The sequence below is a fragment of the Crinia signifera genome, chromosome 2 (assembly GCF_055691185.1).
Source record: "Crinia signifera chromosome 2, ASM5569118v1, whole genome shotgun sequence".
NCBI classification, from domain to species: Eukaryota; Metazoa; Chordata; class Amphibia; order Anura; family Myobatrachidae; genus Crinia; species Crinia signifera.
The window spans coordinates 369,540,590-369,555,716 of NC_139218.1; the positions used below are offsets into that span (position 1 = coordinate 369,540,590).

Here is a 15,127-nt window from a genome sequence, read left to right on the forward strand (position 1 = left end):
ACAGCTCCGCAGATACTATAATCGGGAACAGCTCCAGAAGCAGCAGGTTGACCGTGAAACCTCGATCAACCCACGACTGAGGCCACCCCGATGCGCACCATTCCCCATTGAAATACGCGCCGAAACCCGTGGACCCCGCCGCATCCGTGAACAGCTGAAGTTCAAGGTTAGAGGCGGGGTCGGAAGGCCAGATGAGTTCCCTATTGAACTGGTCGAGAAAAACCGACCAGACCATAAGGTCGTCCCTAATCTCTCTGCACAGTCTAACGGTGTGATGGGGTTGCCTCACCCCCGCCGTAGACCTCTCTAGCTTACGGCAAAACACCCTACCCATCGGGATGATGCGACAAGCAAAATTAAAAGATCCTAGCAAGGACTGTAGTTGCCGTAACTTGACCCTCTTCCTCTGCCCGCACTCCCTAATGAGGGCCTGCAGCTTGCATACCTTGTCCTCTGGGAGCCGGCAGCAACCTGCCGCCGTGTCTATCTCGATGCCGAGGTAGGACAGAACCGTGGTAGGGCCCTCTGTCTTATCTGCAGCAATGGGTACTCCTAAAGACTCCATAACTTGCATTGCAGAGGCCAAAATGTTTGCACATGTGTCGCACCCCCCGGGTCCCACAAAGAGAAAGTCGTCCAGATAATGCGCCACGCCACTACAGCCTGTCTCCGCAGATACTATAATCGGGAACAGCTCCAGAAGCAGCAGGTTGACCGTGAAACCTCGATCAACCCACGACTGAGGCCACCCCGACGCGCACCATTCCCCATTGAAATACGCGCCGAAACCCGTGGACCCCGCCGCATCCGTGAACAGCTGAAGTTCAAGGTTAGAGGCGGGGTCGGAAGGCCAGATGAGTTCCCTATTGAACTGGTCGAGAAAAACCGACCAGACCATAAGGTCGTCCCTAATCTCTCTGCACAGTCTAACGGTGTGATGGGGTTGCCTCACCCCGCCGTAGACCTCTCTATCTTACGGCAAAACACCCTACCCATCGGGATGATGCGACAAGCAAAATTAAAAGATCCTAGCAAGGACTGTAGTTGCCGTAACTTGACCCTCTTCCTCTGCCCGCACTCCCTAATGAGGGCCTGCAGCTTGCATACCTTGTCCTCTGGGAGCCGGCAGCAACCTGCCGCCGTGTCTATCTCGATGCCGAGGTAGGACAGAACCGTGGTAGGGCCCTCTGTCTTATCTGCAGCAATGGGTACTCCTAAAGACTCCATAACTTGCATTGCAGAGGCCAAAATGTTTGCACATGTGTCGCACCCCCCGGGTCCCACAAAGAGAAAGTCGTCCAGATAATGCGCCACGCCACTACAGCCTGTGACGTCTTGAATGCACCAGTGTAAAAATGAACTGAATTTCTCAAAGTAGGAGCAGGAGACCGAGCAGCCCATGGGCAAACACTTATCAATAAATATACCCCCGTCTAGGTGGAACCCCATGAACCTAAAAGACTCGGGGTGTAGGAGAAGTAGCCTGAATGCCGACTCTATATCTAATTTGGCCATAAGTGCCCCGTTGCCGAAACCCCGGACCATGACAAGGACCTCATCAAATAATTGATAGTGAACGCTACAAAACTGCTCGGGTATGGCGTCATTAATGGACGCCCCGTGGGGGTAAGACAGGTGCTGAATCAGTCTATATTTGCCTGGGGTTTTCTTTGGAACTACCCCAAGAGGGGAGAAACACATCCCAGGTAGCGGGTCAGCTGGAAAAGGCCCCGCCATACGCCCAAGGCGGATCTCAGCTTGCACCTTGTTCCTTACCACCTCGGGGAAATCCCTCGCTTACTTGAGGTTCTTGTATGATACCACTGAGACTGCCTGGGGAATGGGGAGGCGAAAACCCTCGGAGAAACCGAGACTTAAAAATTTAGCGTCAGCCCCATTTGGGTAGCGGTCTAGCCTGCGTATCAATTCCGGGACAACGATGGGGGAAGGAGCCTTACTTACTGCTAGTGCCGGGCTCACCCTGGTCGGCCTGGCGACCTGGAGCCCGACAGGACTTACCGGGGTGGCCAGCCCCGCAATAACGCCACTCGTGACGGAAACGGCACTTAGCGCCTCGGTCACATTTGCCGTCGTTAAATGCAAAGCACTTCCCTTTGCTGCCGGGCTTAGCCCCGGGTTTACCCCCGGGAAAGGGCTTCTTAGTGGCTGGATCAGAGGATGGCTGGCCCTTACCAATAACCTCCAACCAGATCTCTACGTGTTTGCACCCCATTGGCATAATCCTGGCCCCATCGTGGTTAAGACGAAACTTTTCGTCGTAGTCACGCCAGGCGGAGCCCTTGTAGGAAATGAACGTCTCGTTTACTAAGTAAAGATAACGCAGAACATTAGCATGTTCCTCTGGCCTGGTGCTGATGTAACATGAGGAAAAGACCAAGAAACCTTTGAGCCAGTTGTGAAAACTTTTGAAAGCAAGCTCGCTGTTACCGGCTGCTTTCTTGGCCTTGTCCAAGTCCTTCTTCATGTCAGTGGTAAGGGAAAACAGGTCTACAAACTTGCCCTTCCTGATCTTATCCCTGATACCCTTGCGCAAACCCCGCGATATTGCGGTGTTTGAGCAATGAACCATGTCCCCTGCGGGTGGACCCTCCCCCTGTCCGCCATCCTTCCTAGTGCGTTTCTTACCCGCCACTTTCTTGGCTACAGCGCGGGCCACCATTTTCGCAAATTTACGCGGGCGCTTAGGGGACCCTGAACCATCGCTGCTAGCGGATGATTGACCAGATGATGATTCACAACCAGAAGAGTCAGTATGCTCACCACCCGCAGATGTGTCTCCCTGTTCAGCCGGAGTGGAGGCTAGAGGCCCCGGATCCGTGACCCTGATGGTTGATGCCAACAAAGGGGCCCTCGGCGGTGTGCTGGGCAGCTCGCCAGCTGCAGTACTGGATGGGCTCCCACGTCTGCCCGTGCCCGAGGTGTTTGGCGTCGGCGGTCTAGGTGACCGCGTCCCATCCTGTACGGTCACCTGCTCACTGCTGCCAAAGGATCCCCCAGCTCTAGAGTCACGCCCTGTACCTGTATTGGACCCGGGAGACAAAGGCACTGCATTAACTGTAGGAAGGAACAGTGATGAATCGCCTGCATCACCCCTGCGCGCTCGCCGTCCTGCCCCGCCCCCTGCGGCTGGACAGTGGGGTTGCTGTGCAGCCCCAGACTGCGGCTGAGCGTAAGGGTGAAAATAAGGTGTCCCAGTGTAACCCTGCTGCTGGCCGGCCGGCCGGCCAGTATTGCCCAGGGTGCTGTGGGTAGCCCACGCCGCTGTGGCCGTGAGGCCCCCCAGGCACCCCGCTTGCCCCCGCAAAATAAGGGAAACCCGGTGCATGAGCCCACTGGGCCTGAGGCCCAAAGTACTGCTGTCCACGTGTGAAAGCCTGCTGCGCTGGAGCAGGAGGGGTATTAAAAGCCCAAGGCTGTGGAGCCTGTGGTTGGGGAGCAGCCTGTTGGAAAGGGGGGTATCCTGCTGGCATGCCAGGGGCGCCATATCCTTGTGCGCCCTGCTGATGAAAACCCTGCCCTTGAAAACCACTCTGATAACCAACACCTGCGCCAGGTCCCTGGAACCAGTGTTGTTGCTGTGCAAAACCCTGAGCAGCTGGCTGTGAAGGTGCTGGGGCGCCGGGTTGCCCCCCAGGGTCCCATGTCACCTGCACCAACAGAGCTGCCGTGGGAAACATACCTGCTGCTAAACCACCCCTGGGTGGCACCAGTCCACCCCCACCTATGGCGATAACGGGGCCCTGCCCCATGGGGATAGCCCCCGCTGCGGGGCCCCCTGAGATCTGCTGCATGGGACTCCCCGCCGGCGTGGATGAGCGGAGAGGCCCCCTGCCCTGAGGAGAAACGGGGGCCAGCATCCCCCGCGTGTCAAACGGGCTCCTGGCCTGGGCGCCAGATGCCAGCAGGCCGGAGCCTGTCAGCGCGTCGGCAGCGTGGTCTAACCCGACCACCGCCGCGCTGCTGGGAGGTGTATCGGGGAACAGCGTTCCCACGTCACTCCCCGCCGCGTGACTTGCGGCTTGTGACATCACGGGCGCGCCGGCGGCAGCACTATGCTGCGCGCCGGCCGCGCTCCGTGTTGCGGCAACGCCCGCTCCCAGCGAGGATGTGCTGGGGCGGGCAGGGGATCCAGGGGAGGAAGGGGCGGTGTGGTAGCTGCGGCCGCGTGGCGTCCGCCCGCCACCGCGCGCGGCAGCGCTGGACAGCGGACGGGCAGCATCAGCCAACCATCGGGGAGGGGGAGCTGAGCGCTTGGGGCGGCCAGACATATTAGATGCAAGCACAAACAGTAAGTAAGAGGTAACTTAGCTTCAGCTGCACCGCGACTTCTTTCCACTGGATCCAGCTTCAAAGAGGCTCATTTCCTGTCTCTTGCCCACTAATATAACCTCACTGGCTACCGCCCTCTCCTGCTACCTGATTGGCTAGAACTAACTGCCACTCACTGCTATTTACATAGGCTTGACGCTGCTGCTGATCTGATCTACTTATGGACACCAAACTCAAAGGCTCTTATATTCCCTCCAGCCTATGCGGCCCTCGCTTTGATTTAATTTAGAGCAGTGATGAAGATTCTATTGTTGATTTTGTCACGCTGTGTAGTATATTTGATTAATTGAGCCCATACAATGGATCATATAGTCTTGGTCTTTATTTTTCATAGCAGGTAAACAGCATACCACGTAATCAGTGGGTGTGGTATGGCGGTCCGACAATCGGTATCCTGACGGTCAGTATCCCGACTGCCGGTGCTCTGACAGGGGGACAAGCGCAATGAAGCCCCTTGCGGGAGAATAGCCCCTGTCAGTCTGGATCCCGACTGTCGGCCATTTAAACTGATAGTCAACCCGTAATCAGTATCGTAATGAAGGTTACAGCATTTTCAGCATATAGGTCACAGCATAGCATAAGCAGTTTAAGAAGCTGCAGTGGTTCCTACCATACTCCACACCTCGGCCTATCACTTGGGCAGCTTATCCACCATCAAGAGCATTTTCCTTCTGCCCTGCAAACACATAGGGTGACATTCTATGGTTTGCGCTAAATGCGCATGTTTTTTTCGCGCACCACATCGCCGCAAATCGCCCTTTTTCAATTCGCACTTTTCAGTAAAAATTCGCATATTTAATGTGATGCGCATTGGAGGTTGAAAAGTGCGAAGAGGGGCGATTTGCGGCGAAGTGGTGCGATTTTAAGTAACAAAAAACTGTGATTTCTTCCGCCGGTCATGTGCGAGTTTTGGACCAACCGGAGTGCGATTTACAAAACTGTCTCCGCATGACTAAGAACCCCCCAACCTATTGGCCCACCTGTGTCCCCTCCATTATGCATCACACCCCCTATATAAAGGGGCATTGGCGCCATTTCAATCTTTGATAGGAAGTAAGGAGCATGGAGAGGAGCAGTGGCAGTTTGAGTTCAGGAAGAGGTGTTGGTGGCAGAGTGAGGAGTGGCAGAGGAAGCAGTGGCAGAGTGAGGAGTGGCAGAGGGAGCAGTGGCAGAGGGAGCAGTGGCAGCAGCCAGACAAGTGGGAGAGCCAGCAGTGTGGCAGGCAGCATGGCCACAGCAAGGCCAGCCTCAGCCCAGACCCTGGGCGTCCAGCCCCAGCAGGAGGAGGTTGAGGATCCGCTGGCATCCCCATCCTACAGCCAAGTCCTAGACCATACCCCACACCAGCTGCAGGAGGGCCACATGTCAGAGGTGGAGGAAGATTCTGGTGAGGAGGAGGAAGACACTGGCATGGAGGAGGAGGAGCGACATGGCTGGTGTTGAAAATGAGGAGGAGGAAGCTGGTCGCACCAAAAGTGGCCGGATGGTCAGATTTTCATATGAAGAAAATGTAGCACTTGTCCGGGCTATCCTGCCAGTGTTTGAGCGTTTGCTTGGAAAATCTAACTACAAGACCACTGCACAGTGCAAAAGGGCTATGTGGAAGGACATCACCCAGGCGGTGAACGCTGTCAGTCAGCACAAGCGCCTGGTCCGCAATGTCAAAAAAAGATTTAACGACATCAAAAGGCAGTTGAAACATAAAATGGCAATGGAGATGGAGGAGGCCACCAAGACTGGAGGAGGAAGCCCCACCACTGTGTGCTACAATGCGTATGAGGTGAAGCTGAAGCGCATCATACCCCCTGAGGTCCTGCCTGGCATGCACGTGGCGGATACCGATAGGCCGCAAACGCCATCCAGAGCTGGTAAGTGTGACCCCATGCAAACTTTAACATACATGCCAATGTATTATAGCTGTAATGTGCACTTGTATTGTTATGCTTTGTAAAGTGCTGCTGTGGAACTACATAGCCCAGCAATCGCATGCACAAGAAAATTCCTGCTCCTACTTTTAAATTGCTGATAATGCTGGGCCCTGTAGTTCCACAACTACTCATATTGATTAACACTGTAACATGCTTTCTAGCAGGCTAACATGTATGTGTACAAAAACCCTGAGGTGTACTGGTGGTTTAGCTGCCATGCCAACATACCACCGATTAACCAATAGTTGTCATGTGTACACTAGTTTACTAATAATCTTAAAATAAAATCTTTGCCTATAAACAAAAAAAAAGGTGGTGAAGAAATAATGCAGTCCTTATCCATTGGGTATTGTCCATTATTGTTAATTCAATGCATGTTTTCAGAAACAGCTTAGCCATAGCAAGGTCCATAATGCCTGCCCATCTTTCCTTGCACAGATTGTCCATCCCGAAGTGCTCACGCATCCAAGAACAGAAGGCCCATTGCTACAGAATCTGTGGAAGCAGGTAAATGAACAAAAAACACGCCATTACACATACAGTACACACACCCATGTCACATCAACAATATCTCACACTACATTCAGCTCCAGCAGCTACATTGCAACGGAAATGAATGTTATCAGAGCTAGGCATGTGATATATTATTAATGTCAATGTTGCATGCTGTATCGGGGTACATGTGTAAGTACATAACACCCCTAGGTATGTGCGTCAGCCATCTATAGCCCTATGTAAAACAGTATAGACGACAGTGTGGCCTATATAGTATATATGCATCAATACTTACCTCTTCATCTGTATCCACAGGTGCTATACAACTAGGGACAAACCAAACAGATTCTTCAATACTGGTATTAGACGAAATGGACATCATTCTTGATCCGGTCGACACCTTTGCGACAGAGGAAGAAATGCAGACCTCGTCACAGAGTGATCTTCCCCCAAGTGGGGTGTCTCCCAACCCACCCCCACACCCCATACAGCAGCTTCTGCTTCCCAAGTAGCTAACTCCTTGGTTAATTTCAAGGACAAACAGTTAGAATTCATGGCCTCCCAAAACCTCCAAATAGGTAATATACAGGGGTACATGCGTGACACCTTCCTTCAGTTACGCAAAATTGCACGTAGTGTACGGGTAGGTGTAGGCACTCATGTGCGCATTGCTAACAGCATTGACACCCGTTTTGCAGAACTAACTGCTGCAATAAGGGAACAGAATAGGCATATTGGCAGCCTGGAGCAAAGTATCACAGCACTAACCCAATCATGCACAGCGCAGACCAATGCCTTACTAGCTATGCAGGCCCAAATACAGCAGCAGGAAGCCAATGTGGGAGGTGGCGCAGCATCAACCCTCAGCAGTGTATCCAGCACCCCAATAAGTGGCTCCCCCACTTCCCCACCCCGTCGGAGTGTGAGGACCCGTGTTGGGCTTGGTGCAGGGTCTAGAAGTGGTGTAGGGCTGCCTGATGCTGGGAGAAGGTAGCTGCTATATATGTTTGTTCAGTTTGTGAAATGCCAAACATCTTGTTACATGGCCCCACAGTTGTTATTTTCCACATGTCAAAATGCAGAATGCTTCTAAAAAAAAGACAGAAGTAAAAATTGCTACCCGCATACCATTGTGTTTGTGTCTTTTTCTAAATACAAATTAATGTGTGAATTATAACATATTGTAATGGTATATGACTATGGGATTGCACTAAAGTAGTGTGGTATAACTCCTTGGCTGGCAAAGGTTGTGGATCTACATATTCCAGCAGGCTCTGACACTCATGGTTTGGACTGTAATGGTTGTAGTGTGTCTGGGCATGCTGGCACATGTAGTTCCACAACACCAGTGAGCCATGTTTGACTGCAAACTTCATTCATACATGTATCAAAAGTACTTACAAGCTAGATAGCAGCAAGGGATAGGTCAGCACCACCATGTGCATTCGTTGGGGACTGTATTAGGTTAAATGTGGGTGGAAACAGATGGCATTGGTCAATAATTTGTTTAGGAGTACACTGACAACACTGGTACATTTTGGAGTACAGGGCACATGTGCTTACCAGAAAAGTAACGGCTGCTGATGTATGTCCGCAACAACTTCTTTATAGCAAGTAACAGTTGAGTAAAATGCTTAGACAAAGTGGACTGTGATACCACCAAGGCCCATGAGGTCACAGACTGAGTGGAGGCTGTGGACAAATAGTCCACATTAATTTGTGCTGGGCAGACACTGCATAGTTGGCTCCCACAAAATGGTAAAAATCATCTCTCACCTGCTCATATAACTCCAACAGGTTAATGGGGTTCAGCGTAACCATCCCCACAACCTGTTGATCCGACAGGGAGTCCAGGTACAGGCGAGCACCATACATACGTGGGGTACCCAGTAGTCGGGGGGCTACCAGGATCTGTTGCGCAGCTTACTCCCTCCTGCGTAGCTCCTCCAAATAGGACACATCTCAGATAAGCTACTTCAAAATAGTCAGCAAAATCTACATGATTTAAACCCTCACAGGTGTCCTTACTGATGTTGGGGTTTATGTAGGGGTGTTTGTGAGTGAAAATGAGGGCACCTGTGGTGAAATTAACCATGTGTGCACTTGACCAAAATGAGTTCTGTGCCAAATCGCCAAACAGAACCTGGTCTGAAATAAGTGCGATAATTAGACACCTAAAAAGTGCGAATTGCGAATGCGCATCGCATTAAATAAGCGATTTCTATACTTTTGTATTGGAAAACATCTGGATGCGATAAAAATGCGAATTAATCTTGCACTTTTGGTCCGCATACCTTAACGCACATAATATGCGATTTCAGTCCCTTAACGTACCCATTAAATTGGCGATTTTAAGGAAAAATGCGATATCGCCATTTTGTGGTCTAATTAACGCCAAAAAACGCAAATCGCATCCCATAGAATGTCACCCATAGCATTTGTCCTGTAGCTCAAGTTGAGATAATGTAGCCCTCAATGAAATATGTAAATTGTTAATGTAGACACTGTAACAAAATAAGACTCTTTATAAAATACCATGCGTCCCTCAGGTGGTACTCAGCAGGTATCTTTATAGTAAGGTCTGTTTGTGGAGGAAAATTCACTTATCAATTATGGAGCAGGTCTACCGCAGTTATAAACATTGTAACATAATGGAGATCTACCCGGATGTGGGATACATGGAGTTCTATAGAACTCCATGTATCCCACAGATGAAGCTCAGCATGGACCTTTATAAGGGATATGGTCATTTGGTGTACAGCATGGATGCTGACAAGCAATGGGTCGGCACCATTAGGTCAACATGCTGAAAGGTCAACATGGGTCTAGGTCAGTGGTTCCCAACCTGGGGTACTAGTACCCCTGGGGGTACTTTGCAGACCAGTTGGGGGTACTTGAAAATAATATTGGTAATGGCGGAAGAAGAAGAAGTATCCAGGATAAGTCTCCCATTGCCATGGAGATGAATCATGTTACATCACTTCCGGTTCTGTCTGCATCGTCATTAGCGTCTTCTTATGTTTTTGCCCGATCAGCAATCCATTGGGAGCTACCTGCGCTTCCACAGGTGGTGGAATCAGTGGCATTATTCTTAGCAGGAACCCCGGAGACAGTACACAGCCAGAGGCCAGACACAGAGGGACTCCTGACCACACACTACTCCTCAGCTATTCCTTAATATAATGACATGCATAAGGACACACATACCGCTCACTTCCACTCCACTTGTACGTACTGTGGATAGTTCAAATTGAGAGGAGGGGGATACTTATAAATGAAAAGCTTAATCAAGGGGTACGGGAGAGAAAAAAGGTTGGGAACCACTGGTCTAGGTCGACAGGTCATTATGTCCACATGAGTCTAGGTTGATTATAAAAAACGTCGACCTAATGACCCTGACTACCTTACCCATGTCGACTTAATGACCCTGTCCACCTAATGACCCTGTTGACCTAACCCATGTCGACCTTAAGTCATGTTGACCTCCCTGCATGTCGACATTAATTCATGTCGACCTAAATGCATGTTGACCTAATGGTGTCGACCATCATGCTGGTGACCCAATGACCGTATCCCATCTCAGCTAGGTAGCACCTCTCATTACAAGCAGCTAGGGAGTGCAGTGTAGACTAGAGCCCTATGTTCCTATATATTCTATGGTATGGGGATATCTACACACCTGAGGTTGGAGATCGCCTCAGTCTAGATTAGTGCCCCTCCCCCACTGCACTCACACGGTATATAAGCAGGGACCGAGCACTAACTGCTCATTACTGACTCAGGCACAATCCAAAGTAAGTTCTCATACTTATATAGTGGCAGGTTTCTTGGGGTGAATGTTTGGGTGTGGGACCCTGGAACTTGTCTGGCTGGGGCAATTCAGGGCATCACTACATAACGCATAGATTCACATTCTATACACTTTCTTTGTATGTCTTTCATCCATATTTTATTTTTCCACATTTTTAATTTTCTTCAAACACTGAATAGTTGCTTTCACCTTACACAATGCTCTGTAACACTTCACTGCTAAATTTAACTCGTGATGTCCTGTGGGATTTCCCATGAATCCCGTGTGGCAGTGGATGAGAAGTTAATGGTCAATTGAGAGATGATGTTGTGGGCAACAAACACCAGTTGCTTTCTTATTGTCCAGGAATGCTGGCACTTATGGTTCTCCAAGTGTGCTCAGGGCAGGCTTGCTGGACATTATAGGCCGTCCTTATTTCTGATATCATTGAAGGCAGACGTAGGCAAAACGGATCCAGCTTTAAAGCAAGTCTGATCTGTTTTGTTGGAAACTCCTGTGGATTGTATAATTCACAGCTGTTATTTCACAGCCGTTTTCACCACTCGAAAGGCAGAACATTGAATTCAACCTATCGTATCTTTCAAGCTGGTTGGGAACAGCCTGGGATTCTAACTGTCAGTATGTTCCAATAGTTGGCATCCCGGATTGAATACCGCCTTTAGTAATCTATGCCCAATTATGACTGGTCTTGTTCCTTCCAGCGCTGCTCCATCGGGCATTGTTACCTGAAGACATGGGGACCTACAAGCTAAAGATTGCTACAGGGACTGACCTGAGTGCTGGGACCTGTGACCAAGTCTCCATTGTTCTTCTGGGCACCCTGGGAGAAAGTGTTAAACATCACCTGGATCATAAGTGGAGTAACTTCAGACCTGGAGCTGTGAGTATTAGTATGCTCATAATACCAGTAATATAAGCTGTTACATGATGTATGAGCTTTGTATCTGATCATTGGACTGTTCAGGGAAAAAATGTATACATTTCACAAAGTCTTAAAATGTGAGTTCTCCTACACTTTCATTTCTCATTGTACATTAGGGCTTGGCCCAGTGGCATGATGTCTTCTGTAAGGGCATTTTGTGTGTGTCTAGATTAAGACTGTGAAATGGGGTGGGATGTACCAAGCAACTGCAGTACATCCTGCCACATCGCAGTTCTGTACTAACATATGTGATTAGCATTGCAAAGGGTAATTCTTGCCATGAGAACTGCCCTTTTGTGAAACTGGTGGTGGGGAAGGTGCGCGGGTCTGTGGCTCTCCCCCTCCTGCTGTGGCTAGAATACTCCTGCTCAGTCCACTGCTAGGCTCCTCCCTGCACCCAGAAGAGGGTTGCTGCCCGGACACAGGTGAGGGAGGGATGTGAAAAGAAACACCTAGGCGTACCCCGCCCGTGGCAAAGCCCTGGCGGTGGGGCTTTAATGCATATGAAAGTGTGTTTAAAAAGGTTTTTACCATATTTCCAGTTTAGTACATCCCGCCCAAGTGTGATAAATATAAGGTGGCAGACGGTGCACTATACCTGTGTAATACAGTATATCTATATATATTTTTTTTTAGTGAGGGATGAATACTGTTCATCATATGCTATAGTACTGCACCTATTTTGTGTCCTATGTACTGTAATAGACTGGATTGTTCCTTTGGCCTACATACAGATGCAGGATAAATAACTGCCATTCAATTATTTATCCTTCAAGTTATTTGACCCTTATTTGAAGTACTGTAATATATTGGATTGTTCCTTTGGCCTACACATACAATATAATTGCACCCTTCATAACTGGCATTGAATTATTGGTACTTGTGTACTATCACGGCTCCCATCTCATCCCATCTCATTGCATAACATAAGGCTTAAGATGGTATGCAATGAGATGTGCTGCGATGGGACCCGATCTTATACAATTTAAAATTGTATACCATTGTACAGATGTAGCGGGATTCATCTTTGCAGGGGATGGCGATGGCGTCACCATCCCCTGCCCCGCCGCCATCTGTATGCCGGAAGGGGGTGCATGAAGCGTCCCCTTCCGACGGTGCTGCCCTCGGTCTCCCGGTGCCCACACCGGGCGACCGCACTCCCCCGTAGCCTCCTTGGGTCCCCCTCGAGCGGGAGGCGGACAGTAATGCGTCCGCCTTGCCGCCCGGATACTGTGACGCGCGTGCGTGGGGGACGCACGCGCGTCAGTCAGATAGCGGCGTCGTGTTGCTGGCGATCCGCCAGCAAGGACAAGGCATGATTCATCTGTATATGGCATACGATGAAATTTAAAATTGTATACGAACACTAATGGGTGCTTACAATGTTAAATGCACCCCCACGCCACCCCCACTATCAACGCCAACCCGAAGCGTGGCGAGCCCCGCGAGGGGACGCGTAATACATGTAAAGTATTATGCGGGGCTCGCTGCGCTCGCCACACTATATAAACTCAACTCCACGCCGACATGGATTATACAATTAAAAATCGGTACTTGTGGATTATCACGGCTCCCATCGCATGCCATATATAGTGGCATGCGATTTTTTTTTTTTTTTTTTTTTTTTTTACAAAATCGCATGCATTTTTTTAACTGAAAAGCATACAAATGCATTGAAATTAGTATGAAACATGTTCAATGGCCTCGATGTCATTTTTGAGGCTGTACCACCCCCACTATCAACGTGAACCCGAAGCGTGGCGAGTGGTGGCGGTACGCGTAATACGACCTTTTCATACCCCCACTATCCACGTCGGCGTGGAGTTGAGAATAGAAAGTGTGGCGAGCCACTGAGCGAGCCACTGAGCCCGAAGCGTGGCGAGGGGACGCGGACACCTGTGAAGGTATCCGTGTCCCCTCGCGGGGCTCGCCACGCTTCGGGCTCTGTGGCTCGCTGCGCTCACCACACTTTCTATTCTCCACGCCAACGTGGATAGTGGGGGTATGAAAAGGTCGTAGGGCGTGTACCGCGGGCTCGCTGCGCTCGCCACACTTCAGGTTCACGTTGCTAGTGGGGGTGGTACAGCCTCAAAAATGACATTTGGGGGCCATTGAACATGTTTCATACTAATTTCAATGCATTTGGATGCTTTTCTGTTAAAAATCGCATGCAATGCGATATTTTTTTTTTTCCTGTGCGATGGCCATCGTGGGAGCCGTGATACTCCACAAGTACCTAAAAATCTTATAGGGGGGCCAATTGACCTTGAAAGCACCCATTAGTGTGCTTATACAATTTTTAAAATCTCATCTCATCATATGCCATATACAATTTTAAATTGTATAAGATGGAAGTCGTGGGCGCCGTGATAATACACAAGTACCAAATTTATCCTGCAATTTATTTGACCCAGTTCCGGATTGGCTTCTGCCTAAATATGTACATAGTGCATGGAAGAATAACCAGATTAGTAACGGCAATGCACTGTAATAATGACCTAATAGTCCTGTGCAGCAATATGTAATAGATGTAGAATCAAGTGCACAGGCTGGGACCTGAGGGGGTGGGGCTCACTAAATATTTCCCCTGTAGGCCAGTCTGACCCTGGACAAAGGCAGTAGTGATGTCTCCACAGCTTTCAAAGGCTTCTGCACCAGTATGTGACCATATTGAATACCTAAACAGACTTGTTTTGATTTTCTGCCAGAAAAAATTAGATTTCTACAGCTGGTTCCAATATATTATATAAGTTACATATTCCCCAAACCAGACTGTTGCCTGTTCATAGTGGAGTTGAATTATTGGAAATTCCATTAAGAAAGCTCCAGGGTTGAATTCAACAGTCTAAAATATTTGCAGAACTTTTTTATTAAGGAGCATACACCGTGATAACAGCCCATATTCAAAGCAATCTGAATAAATCTCTTAGAAAATAAGTTTAAACTGCTCGCTGTGTATGCCTGATGGCGATGTGCTGTCCCACGCGTTGTGTTCACCGGCTCATATCTTGAGTTTATGTAGTGAACATCTGTCCAAATAGCCAGTGTTCTAACCAGAGAACATTTGTTAGCACAGACACATTACTACAGGTGTATAAGCAATCTCGTTAGCCATGTGTGCTGAGTGATCTGTAGCCTAGAACCCTAAGCACATAGATGCCCTTAGTGTAAGTACTTACCTGAACAAACAATTTATATATTCTTGGTTTTAGCTTTGATAAATCACTCCATTGCTTCAAATGTTGCAAAACTTATGAACAATAGAAGACTTATTCAGTAAATTGATGCAGAATTCTGTCTGCAAATCCCCTGATCCATAGTGATGTTCTGTGGTTCCTCGGTGCATGTTTCTCAGACATTGCTCTGCTTTTCCAGGTGACTAACTTTGAAGTTGACACAGTGAAAGATCTTGGAGAGCTCCTGCTGGTTCGGCTGTCAACAAAGACCTACAATAACTTTAATACAGTTGCTTGGTATTGCCGCTATGTCAATGTGACCTGCCCTAATGGTCGGCTCTACCAGTTCCCGTTTCATCAATGGATTCCTACGGGAATGACTGTGGCAATACCAGAGGGAAAAGGGTAAGATTCTATCCAGACTTATATTGTGCTCTCTGGGGAT

At 49.2% G+C, this 15,127-nt stretch overlaps 1 protein-coding gene across 1 annotated transcript; it reads left to right on the forward strand.

Moving 5' to 3' along the window:
* Positions 1-10,559: 10,559 nt before the first annotated feature.
* Positions 10,560-15,091, forward strand: LOC146058565 (arachidonate 12-lipoxygenase, 12R-type-like). The gene is made up of 3 exons (XM_083170847.1): positions 10,560-10,567; positions 11,286-11,464; positions 14,882-15,091. Exons 2-3 carry the CDS (start codon positions 11,318-11,320, stop codon positions 15,089-15,091), a joined length of 357 nt encoding a protein of 118 aa, XP_083026973.1. The 5' UTR covers positions 10,560-10,567; positions 11,286-11,317.
* Positions 15,092-15,127: the final 36 nt, after the last annotated feature.